We start from the raw sequence: 12,381 nt of genomic DNA on the forward strand, positions 1-12,381 counted from the left end.
AACAAAAGCCTAACCCGTTCTGGGGCCCTACCTGGACAGGTGTGGATACAATCTGAATACAAGGCAGGCTGAGCCTGTCCCCTCATCATCAAAACCAAATCAAAATCCAGAGTCGTAATCCAGATACCTGTTTCAATGTGTTTGTTTACCAGTAAATCAATAGCAAATCATTCCCTCCGCCCAGTCGCCAACCAAACTCCTCACACTCTCCCTCAACCAGCACTCATAAACACAGAGCTTTTAAATGGTAATCCATTACATCGTTAAAACAATTGACAAGACATGACATTGAATAATTCATTTGAACTGGAGCCATCCCTGACTCCAGTAGTTTCCCCATGGTCCTAGTGCCCCTGTTTACTGTCTTTGTACCAAAGTAACCATTTATTTTAAACCATACTTATTTACTTTTTAGTTTCCCTTATTTAACAAAGTTATCGTTTACAAAGTGCATTCTTAAACCCCACTTTAGTTTTGATCCCCAAAAAACTTTACATTATGTACTGTAACCGGCCGGCACTCACGGTCGTTCGTTGCCCCTTTAAAAGCAGGACCCAGGACACAAGAAATGGATTTTCAAGCGCTTACGTGCTAATTTTAATACACACAAAAATAAATAAACAAAACCAAACAAAACACCTAGCTCCGTTTTGAGCACTAACTACACGTTTTATGCAGGTCCCTGACTAGCTCGCAGGACGGCTAATCCGTTTACCTGTCATAAAAACACTGGAAACCACACAAGTTTAACTCAGCACTTTGACTGCTCGGAAGCAGAGCGTACCTTCTGCCTCCTCCTACTCAGCAGCCGCGTACAGACAGGCTGCACGTCTTAAATACCCTACACCTGACATTAATTTACAATAGTTACCAGGTGCGGGTGATAATTAAACAATAAACTATTAACAAAACAATAAATCAATTAAACAAAATGTGCATACATCAAAAGCAATAATTAGAACAACTTTAATTTACGAAATACAATACACTTTTAAAATAATAAAATTGAATTTTAAACATACCTGAACTCCTTTTTGTGTTTTGTGGGTCCCGGCATTTCCAGAACATTCCAGATAGATTCAGTGCTGAGTAAACTTGGAGTAACTTCTAGAACTTTCTAGAACTTTCCAGTAATATAAATAGTAGTATAAATACAGGGGCCTTAAGCCCACCAGTTCAGTTTAGTTCCAGCTGCCTAAGTGGATACATATCTGCATTTTTCTGAGATGGCATCAAGAGGCTGCAAGCATCCGGCAGACGCATTTTGCTATGTCTGCGGCCAATTTATCAAGACAAGAGCGAAAAAGTACTCCGTGGAAGCATCTGCTAAGATGTGTGAGGCCTACAAGGCATATTTCGGCATGCCTGTCGGGGATCAAGACAAACCCTGGGCACCTAATTTCACCTGCGAGCACTGCAAAAAAACTCTGGAAGGTAAGATGGACAATTGTTGCTCGGAATTTTATGTTAGAAAATGTGTTAAATTTTTTAAAATTGTAAGTTTAATTTTAAAATGTTTTACAATTTTCAATGTTATTGAAAAAATATATCATATATGAAAAATGTTGCGAGAATCTCTTACACATTAGTCATGGGTGAAATGAAGGTATTTTTGTAGGATGGTACAGAGGGGAAAAGAGAGCCATGAAGTTCGCTATCCCAAGAATTTGGCGGGAACCCACTGACCACTCAAGCAACTGCTACTTCTGCATGGTGGACCCTTCCAAGCGGACTGAGTTCTCTGTGGGGAGGAACAACGTCAAGTGGGAGCCACTGGTGGACCCCCGGAAGGTGCTGATGCCACCACTGCACATCAAATTGGGCCTTATGAAACAATTTGTCAGAGCTCTAGATAAGGAGTCGGCAGCCTTCAAGTACCTTCAAGACTTCTTCCCTAAGCTGTCTGAGGCAAAGGTCAAAGCCGGTGTCTTCGTCGGACCACAGATAAAGAAGATCCTGGAGTGCAATGAATTCCCCAAGAAGCTCACTAGGAAGGAGAAAGCGGCTTGGAACAGCTTTGTCGCAGTGGTTCGGGGCTTCCTGGGCAATCACAAGACCGAAAACTATGTGGAGCTGGTTGAGACTCTGGTGAAGAACTACGGCACAATGGGCTGTAGGATGTCCCTCAAAGTCCATATCCTTGATGCTCATCTTGATAAATTCAAGGAGAACATGGGAGCGTACTCGGAGGAGCAAGGCAAGCTCTTCCACCAGGATATACTGGACTTTGAACGCCGCTACCAAGGACAGTATAACGAGAACATGATGGGAGACTACATTTGGGGGCTGATTCGTGAAAGTGATTTACAGTATAATCGTAAATCTCGAAAAACTACTCACTTCTAAATCTTTTGTAGTCATTTTTGTATTACTTTAGTATAAATACATGTTAGTTTAGATTCATATGTTGTTTTTTTCTGACTTTATGTGAACGAAAAGACACAAATTTGCCCGTTTTCTCATTGGAAATAGGTAAATTTCAAAATATCACTGTCCTGGTCACAAAAGCAAAGTTTGTGGGGAATAATAGCCATTTTCTATACTTTTGAGGCATAAGCAATTAGGAAATAACACTTACTACCCAGGAACAAAAATTGTGTTACATAGTGTTGTCAGTCGTATGAGTGACATGCTATACAAATGTATGGTGGTTTGTTCTTTTTTTCTGCTATGTGCTGTACAGTGCTTTGTGATAGTTTTGTATGTAAAGCGCTATATAAATGCAATAAATAAACTGCATGCATACACCTGAGACTGACCAGAGTGCAAGAGCATATTCTATAAGGAGTCTGTTAAATACATGTCTTTAATAATCAATAATATATTCTATAAGGAGTCTGTTAATACCTGTCTTTAATAATCAATAATATATTCTATGAGGAGTCTGTTAAATACATGTCTTTAATAATCAATAATATATTCTATGAGGAGTCTGTTAATACATGTCTTTAATAATCAATAATATATTCTATGAGGAGTCTGTTAATACATGTCTTTAATAATCAATAATATATTCTATAAGGAGTCTGTTAATACATGTCTTTAATAATCAATAATTTATTCTATAAGGAGTCTGTTAATACATGTCTTTAATAATCAATACTGCATGAGTGTAATGATCGTGGGTCAGTGTGTGGTCACTCACAAGGTATTCTCATGCCACATGTGGTCCTTGGGGCTGCTTATTGAGTAGCAGGCTCTTCAGTGTTCTCTGGAATGCCAGCGCTAACTTCTATATTACAAATTCAGAAAGCTTTGCTTTGAACAGACACTAATGCCTAGTTTGTCTTTTGTCTTTCTGTGTTAACTCTAGTTCACACTTATCAGGCCATGGGTTACTGTGAGTTGCATGGTAACGGGACCAAGCGGGCATATTTGTCTCACACGTATGATGGGAAGGATTTTATTAGTTTTGATGTGGAGACCCTGACCTGGATCGCTGCTGTGCCTCAGGCTGTCTTCTATAAACACCAGCGGGAAGCTGACGCAGCCCGGCAACGGATCGTTTTCAAATATTATCGAAAGGAGTGTTTCCAGTTGCTGGAGTGGTACATCCAGTATGGGATGGAGACCCTGCAGAGGAAAGGTAAAGTAACAATCTCATACAGTATTCCTTGTGTTTAACTCATCAGATACTAACTGAGTGTTTATAGTTTAAAGGTAAAGTAACAATCTCATACAGTATTCCTTGTGTTTAACTCATCAGATACTAACTGAGTGTTTATAGTTTAAAGGTAAAGTAACAATCTCATACAGTATTCCTTGTGTTTAACTCATCAGATACTAACTGAGTGTTTATAGTTTAAAGGTAAAGTAACAATCTCATACAGTATTCCTTGTGTTTAACTCATCAGATACTAACTGAGTGTTTATAGTTTAAAGGTAAAGTAACAATCTCATACAGTATTCCTTGTGTTTAACTCATCAGATACTAACTGAGTGTTTATAGTTTAAAGGTAAAGTAACAATCTCATGCAGTACTCCTGTATGAGATCCTGTACACATGTATTTTTCTATCGTAAATGTATTTTCGTTTAGGTAAAAGCCTGTGTCGGTCTGTTGCTGGTGCCGCTGCTGGTAACAAGTCATGCTTCTCATTAAGTCAGGTTTTTATTCTACACATACAAATATGATTTCTGTGTTTACAGTTGGTATGATTTATTTCCTTTAACTTTAGATAATAAAAAGATAAGTCCATATGCATATGCTCATATATACTATTGGACACTTCTAGGAAACCAACTAACAGCTTTCTAAACATGTCTTGGATTTTGACCTTTGACCTCTCGTTCATGGTCAAAATGGACTATAGACTTTTTTAAACAGATTTAACAGATTACATTTCCTTAAATACTGCACATATGCTCATAAGCACAATTGGATATGTATAAGACACCATTAAGACCTTTCTCAAAATGTTTTGGACTTTGAGCTTTGGCCTCTTGTTATTTAGCATTTGACTTTAAACAAGATATGAATGCTTATGAAACAAATTTGTCTATTGAAACCACTTCTACCGCACTATTAAAATTACACACTATCCAAAACAACTTACAACGCAGACGAAGTTTCTCCAGAAACTTAAATTCTAGTTTATTATTATTCCAGTTTCCAACAAAATTCCACACGCATCTCCTCCTAGAGCTTAGAACTGATCAACTCAAAACTGATCAACTCAAAACTACTGCACTCTGTCTCACTTGAGTTGCTATTCCTTTTGGTGGCGATCGGACTGGTGGATTTGGGGGTAACAGGTCTTGACCCCCAAAAATTAAACGGCTTATAACTCCTTTTAGGAGCAAGCTAGGGTCATAGTTACAATTGAACATGCAGAGAAACCCATTGGTTCCCTAAAAGTCAACGCGGGATTCGTTGACCTTTGACCTTCCCAGAGCTAGATATGGACATTTGTCTGTTTGAAGAATGACAGCAAAAAACTGGACAGCTCCTACGCCTACAGTTTTCATCCGATCAACTCAATTTCTTCGCTCCGCTCTTCCAATATGTTTGAATTTAGTTGCTATTAATTTTTGTAGTGATTGGATTTAAAATGTAGGCGCAGTGCCCACAAAAATGTCACATCCAACTTTCTCTGTCTGCACGCATATAGGGTCATAGTTACAATTGAACATTTATAGAAACCTACTGGTTCTCTAAAAGTCAACGCTGGTTTCGTTGACCTATGACCTTCCCAGAGCCAGATATGGACATTTTACTGTTTTAAGAATGACCGCTAAAAAACGGACAGCTCCTACTCCTACAGTTTTCAACCGATCAACTCAATTTCTTCGCTCAGCTATTCCAATATGTTTGAATTTAGTTGGTATTAATTTTTGTAGTGATCGGATTTAAAATGTGGACGCAGTGCTCAGAGAAATGCCACATTCCAACTTTCTCTGTCTGCCCTCTGGTGGCCAGATCTTGTAACTGCAGATTTGACAGCTTATATCTCTTTAAATACTGCACATAGACTCATATGTACTATTGCACACTTATAGGAAACCAACTAAGAGCTTTCTAAACATGTCTTGGATTTTGACCTTTGACCTCCCGTTCATGGTCAAACTGGACTATAGACTTTTTTTTAACAGATTATATTTCCTTAAATACTGCACATATGCTCATAAGCACAATTGGATATGTATAAGACACCATTAAGACCTTTCTCAAAATGTTTTGGACTTTGAGCTTTGGCCTCTTGTTTAAAGTCAAATGCTAAATAACAAGATATGAATGCTTATGAAACAAATTTGTCTATTGAAACCACTTCTACCGCACTATTAAAATTACACACTATCCAAAACAACTTACAACGCAGACGAAGTTTCTCCAGAAACTTAAATTCTAGTTTATTATTATTCCAGTTTCCAACAAAATTCCACACGCATCTCCTCCTAGAGCTTAGAACTGATCAACTCAAAACTTTGCACAACTACTGCACTCTGTCTCACTTGAGTTGCTATTCCTTTTGGTGGCGATCGGACTGGTGGATTTGGGGGTAACAGGTCATGACCCCCAAAAATTACACAGCTTATAACTCCTTTTAGGAGCAAGATAGGGTCATAGTTACAGTTGAACATGTATAGAAACCTATTGGTTCTCTATCACTTTGCGGGAGGTTCGTTGACCTACGACCTTCCCAGAGCCAGATATGGACATTTGGCTGTTTCAATAATGACAGTTAAAAACTGGACAGCTCCTACTCCTACAGTTTTCAACCAATCAACTCGATTCTTTCGCTCAGCTCTTCCAATATGTTTTAAATTTTGTAGTGATCGGATTTGAAATGTAGGCGCAGTGCCCAGAAAAATGCCGCATTCCAACTGTCTCTGTCTGCCCTCTGGTGGCCAAATCTTGTAACTGCAGATTTGACAGTATATTGCTCCTTAAATACTGCAGATAAGCTCATATGTAGTATTGGACATGTATAAGAAACCAACTAACAGCTTTCTAGAAATGTCTTGGACTTTGACCTTTGACCTCTCATGGTCAAACTGGACAATACACTGTTTTCACAGCTGTTATCTCCTTAAATACTGCACATATGCTCATGTATACTGTTGGACACTTATAGGAAACCAACTAAGAGCTTTCTAAAAATGTGTTGGACTTTGACCTTTGACCTCTCATGGTCAAACTGGACAATACACTGTTTTCACAGCTTTATTAGCCTTGCAGACTGCACATAGACCATTATTCACTATTAAACATTAATAGGAAACCAACTAAAAATTTTCTAAATATGTCTTGGACTTTGACCTTTAACCTCTGGTTATTGGTCAAACTGGAAAATGGACTGTTTTAAATGTTTATATCTACTTACAGACTGCAGATAGGCTCATATGTATTATCGAACATGTATAGTAAACAAACTAAGAGCTTTCCACAAGTCTTGGACTTTGACCTTTCACCTCTCGTTCATGGTCAAACTGGACTATAGACTTTTTTTTAACAGATTACATTTCCTTAAATACTGCACATATGCTCATAAGCACAATTGGATATGTATAAGACACCAATTAAGAGCTTTCTCAAAATGTCTTGGACTTTGAGCTTTGGCCTCTCGTTCATGGTCAAACTGGACTATAGACTTTTTTTTTAACAGATTACATTTCCTTAAATACTGCACATATGCTCATAAGCGCAAGTGGATATGTATAAGACACCAATTAAGAGCTTTCTCAAAATGTCTTGGACTTTGAGCTTTGGCCTCTCGTTTAAAGTCAAATGACGGTGCTCAGTGCCATTTTCTATTCAGCCTTTCCAGCTACACAGTGACCCAGCATTCGAGAGAATGAAAATTTGCTATCTTTGACCAGAAGCAGTCAGATAAGCTTGTCTTATGGTGGTTTGAATATTTGTGGTTGAAACTGCTGTATTTGTGTTCCTCCCTGTTTTTAATCCAGCTGAAGCAGTCTCAGCAGCCTGGCTCAGACTAGCTTGCGAGCCCTCTCCTGGACGGGCCCTGTGTTAGCTCTCACGCTGCACAGACTAGCTTGCAAGCCCGCTCCTGGACGGGTCCTGTGTTAGCTCTCGCGCTGCACAGACTAGCTTGCAAGCCCGCTCCTGGACGGGCCCTGTGTTAGCTCTCGCGCTGCACAGACTAGCTTGCAAGCCCGCTCCTGGACGGACCCTGTGTTAGCTCTCGCGCTGCACAGACTAGCTTGCAAGCCCGCTCCTGGACGGGCCCTGTGTTAGCTCTCGCGCTGCACAGACTAGCTTGCAAGCCCGCTCCTGGACGGACCCTGTGTTAGCTCTCGCGCTGCACAGACTAGCTTGCGGGCTGTAACCCAACAGTTAGAGAGCTTTGCTCTGCTGCCCATGCCACAATAGCGGGCAGCTTCGGCACCGCTTTGTGAAGGCTTGTCAGTAGGAGAGAACTGTAAGCAGGTGCTCTCAGGTTCTTGCATTGCATCCCTGTGTTGCTGCCTTGGTCATGTGCAGTTTGCTTAGGCCCTGCCAGTACCAACCGTGCACCATACTGTGCCTCCATGCACGATACCACACTGTGTACCTGTCACAAAGACGGCCGGAGTGGGTGGCGTCAGACCAGAGCCAGGAAATAAACAACAGAGACTTGGGGTTTTGGTGAGGCTGAGCGCGTGATCTAGTTTAATAATTAACAGACAGAACAGAAAATAAAAGGTTTTAAACACAAAACAGGACACGGCACTTGCGCCAAAATAAATAGAGAAACAAAACGTACTAAACGCTTAACAAACGGTGCACGGAGAGACAAACAAACACGGCGAGTACAAACACTTCTAGATTTCACTTTACTTTCCTTTACTACTTTCCTCCTTCTCCTCACCCGTTCTCCACTCTCGAACACCCAACCCTGACTGATTGAAACGTGCATCTATATATACTGTTGTGCTGGGATTCAATTACTAATTAATTATTTACTTGAATCCCAGCACGTGAATTAATTCTGTGCAACCCCGTGCTCACATATTACATTTAACCAGCACGTGAAGTGATTTGTGCTCTCCTCGTGCCTAAATACAAATCTACACTTTTTAAATACACGTGAAACACAGACCTGTTTATATCCCGTGTACCAATGACTATACACCAACATTTACACACGCACGCAACACACAAATGCACACAGAGACGGGGCACATTGCCACAGTACCGTACCGTGCGCCACACCGTGTTGCACCATAGTGTACTGCACAGTGCCCTCGTGCACCATACTGTACCGTGCATACCGTACGGGTATCTTGCACCGTGCACCATAGTGTACTGCAGCGTGGTACACCATAGCGTGCATATTATACTGTGCATATTATACCACATCACATCGTACTGTGTTTAAGTAGTGTACACCCGTGTGCAGTCTTCTGCATCGGCCTCATCCTCTTCTTGTCAGGCCCTTCGCTTCCTCTAGAAGGACCTCGGTGCCCCCTGTCCACCCGGACTTTCTGCACGAGGTCCAATCAACTGAGGACACCCCGCGACAGCCCTGACTGTCCCCAAGGCTGCTGACCTGTTATATTGGGTCCACGACACGGAGGAGTTGGGGCTTTGACACTTTCCTCCAGTTGCAACGTCCATCGCCTCCCTTGTACACATCTGGAGGTCCTTTCTAAAGATGTGTCGTGCCCTGACAAATAGTGCAAGGTCACGGAGGCGATGTTAAAAAAGGCCTATGCGGCAGAAGCTCTAGCTACCCAGCTGGGTAACTACACGAGCATCCTGGTGGCTTACCAGTCGGCGCTTGTGCAGAGCTTGTCAGTGAATCACAGGCCACCCCAGCGGACGTTAGAGGAGCTGAACCTGGTCACTGACCATCTGCTGCAGCTCTCTGTTGTGATAAGCCATAAAAGAAGAAGTGAAAGAGAAGTTGCGGGCTTCTTGTTTTCGAGTCCAGATAAGTGTTGTTTATTGAAGATAAAAGTTCTGAGCTGCAAAGTTACAACCAGACATCTTAAAGGTTACATGGTGACAACAGTTTGCAGGTATCCTCTCTCCAAGCACGGATCAGAGCAATACAAATCACATTTCAGTATTCTCAGTTTAAATGCAGTCTTTCAGTGACATCATGCTTTTTCTTTAAACCAATCACAAAAGACAAGTTTCTTTTGGTTACAGTTATACAATCTCTTAATCAGTCCAAGTATCCAACACTGTCCAGATCTCCCTGAATGGTCTGACCTTTATAACACCATCATAAACCAAACTACTGTTCCTAAGCCTGACGGTAATTTAACCTTTTAGTCAAAGCAAGGACAGGAGATAACCTGTCCTGGAACAACCTCATGGTCATCCTTTTGTTTAGAGTAAGAACAGGATCAACTGAAAGATCTTAATCAGCTCTTCAGGTTCTGACCAGAATTCAAGACAGAAAGATTTAGTCTCTCTCTACCTAAATTTAACCAAAATTTACCTTCATAGTCAATTCAATCTGAGTTGTATTATAAGATCTAATAATGAATGTATCTCTATTTAAATGTACTAACACTCTCCAAGTACAATGGACAGTCTCTTGGCCGAGGCCTCGCAGCCCTGATAGCTGCTTGACGGCAGCTTTGGCTCTCCCAGGCATGAGTGCCTGACGGGGACAAGGCCTCCCTTTTGGATGCCCTGGTCATTCCAGCTGAGCTCCCAGAAGGCTTGCAAAACCACTAAAGAGCTGGTTCGCTTGCTGCCCAGAAAGGCTCCTCAAGCCAGGAAGCAAACGGCGCCTTGGCATCCTAGGGCTCAGCAGCTCCAGCCTGCCTGCAGGTCGGGGGGCTCCCCACCATAGGGGCGGCCAGACACAGAGAGGGCACCACCGCCAAATACCGCCGACCGCTTTCTGCACTACCAGCAACAACGAAATCACCAGCAGTTCAGCAGTAGCACTAGGGGTTTGCTGCCACAGGTCCAGGGCCCTTATTCAAGGAGCCAACTGGATTACTGGTGATCAAGCACCACGGACATCTGGGTGCTCACCTCAGTACAGCTCGGCTACTCACTCCAGGGCAAACAGGGCCCTCCCCCCTTTTCGGGAGTGGGTACGACTTCAGTCTCCAACCCTCAAGACGCCCTGGTGGTGTTCCAAGAGGTGAAGACCCAAAGAAGGGCTTTTCAGGTAATAGACCCCTCCGACCTGGAGTCGGGGTTTTATTCCAGATGCTTTCTGGCAGCTCAATCTGTTCTTGAGGCACAGGAAGTTCAAGATACTGACAATGAAACAGCTCTTGCGTTCTGTCAGACCGGGCAACTGGTTCACTACGGTGGACCTGAAAGACGCCTACTTCCATGTCCTGATAAGACCCGGCCACAGGAAATATCTGCGGTTCTCTTTTCAAGTTAGGCTTGTCAGAGAGAGTCCTGTCGACTCTCCGGAATGCGAGCGCTGCTTCAACGCGCTCTCAGTATGGATACAAGTGGGGCGTGCTCCAAACCTGGTGTTTGGCACGTCAGGTTGATCCCACGACCCCATGCCAGTCATTCTGCAGTTTTTGCAGGACCTCTTTGATGAGGGTAAGTCCCCCTCGACTCTGAAGGTTTACTTGTTAAAATTGCCCCAGGGGCTTTTTTTCTGGCCAGTTTCAGAAAGGGGCGTGGAGGCTTCGACCTCCTTTTGAAGGACAAAGTTCCTCAGTGGAGGTTAAATGTGGTGCTGCGTGCACTCACAAAAGCACCCTTTGAACCTCTGCATTCTGCAGAACTCAAATACCTGTCTCTGAAGGCAGCGTTTTTACTTGATATCACCTCTGCTGGACGCGTGAGTGAGATGCAAGCTTTTTCAGTGGCAAAAGCTTGTTTGTTTTTTATGGTCTAGGACTCAGGTCATGCGCCACACGTATCCGGCCTTTGTGCCCAAATGCCTATCAACCTTCCATGTCAATCAGGCGGTGGAATTGGAGGCCTTTCATCCTCCACCATTCCAGTCAGATGAGGAGCGTCGGCTGCATACGCTTTGTCTGGTTAGGGCATTTGCGTATTACGTTGACATGTGCGATGCAGCGGTGTGGGCCACACCCCACACTTTCACAAGGTTTTACAGGCTTAATGTCCTGGATCCTTGGAACCCTGCCTTTGGAACCAGAGTGCTGACAGCGGCGTCTCAGCCGGACTCAGAAGCACATGCATGAGGTATTCCTGCATTCTGTGGATGTTACCGTGCCTTATGACTGTGGCAGACCATGGGTCCCGCCAGATTGGCTGTTCTGAAAGTCATGTCCTTGCGACAGCTTGGGTATACTTACCCGTTGTGTAATGGAATACATTTCGTACTTGAAAGGGAACGTTAGGTTATCATCATAACCCTGGTTCCCTGAAATAGAAATGTACCCATTACAATCCTTTGGTTGCTGCGTAAATTCTATGCAGTAGACTGAAGAATATCTATGGCAGTGAGCGCCGTCCTGCAAGCAGGTTTGTCTCCTGTGGGGGTGGAGACAGGCATGCTGATGTCGTGGGTGTAAGACGCAGCTTTGATAGAAGTGTTCAGTTGAATCGGGTGTAATAGGTTAACCCATTGTGTGTAATGGATACATTTCTATTTGAGGGAACCAGGGTTATGATAATAACCTAACTGTGACAAGGAAATGACCGAGGTTGAGGCTCAGGACAGTTTAAAGTTCAAAATAAAGTTTTTAATTAACAAAAATACAAAATAAATCGGCACAAGGGCCAGACAAAAAGGTTTTAAACACAAAATAATAAACACAAAACAAAACTTACAAATAAGGCTTCCAGGCTGGGCGTTGCCTTCATTGGTTTGCAAAAAAACTAACAACACAGCACACACAAAAACACTCTACTCCTTCTAGAACTCTCTCTCCCCAGCTGGGAGGCTGAGGCCTCCTTTTATGCCAGGTGGCTGAGTAATAATTGAATAATTAATTGGTGGATTGCTCCCACCTGAAGCAATCAACCTGGGCA

The 12,381-nt window shown here is 42.6% G+C and overlaps 1 protein-coding gene across 6 annotated transcripts in view; it reads left to right on the forward strand.

Annotated features, from left to right (window-relative positions):
* Positions 1-12,381, forward strand: part of LOC117968461 (major histocompatibility complex class I-related gene protein-like) — a 57,535-nt gene that overhangs the window by 25,910 nt on the left and 19,244 nt on the right. For all 6 annotated transcript variants that reach the window (XM_059009617.1, XM_059009618.1, XM_059009619.1 and 3 more), the window contains one exon: positions 3,314-3,586. In XM_059009617.1, coding sequence (XP_058865600.1) covers positions 3,314-3,586 — 273 coding nt within the window. The remainder of the gene's footprint in view (positions 1-3,313; positions 3,587-12,381) is intronic.

Source organism: Acipenser ruthenus, chromosome 39 (assembly GCF_902713425.1).
Source record: "Acipenser ruthenus chromosome 39, fAciRut3.2 maternal haplotype, whole genome shotgun sequence".
NCBI classification, from domain to species: Eukaryota; Metazoa; Chordata; class Actinopteri; order Acipenseriformes; family Acipenseridae; genus Acipenser; species Acipenser ruthenus.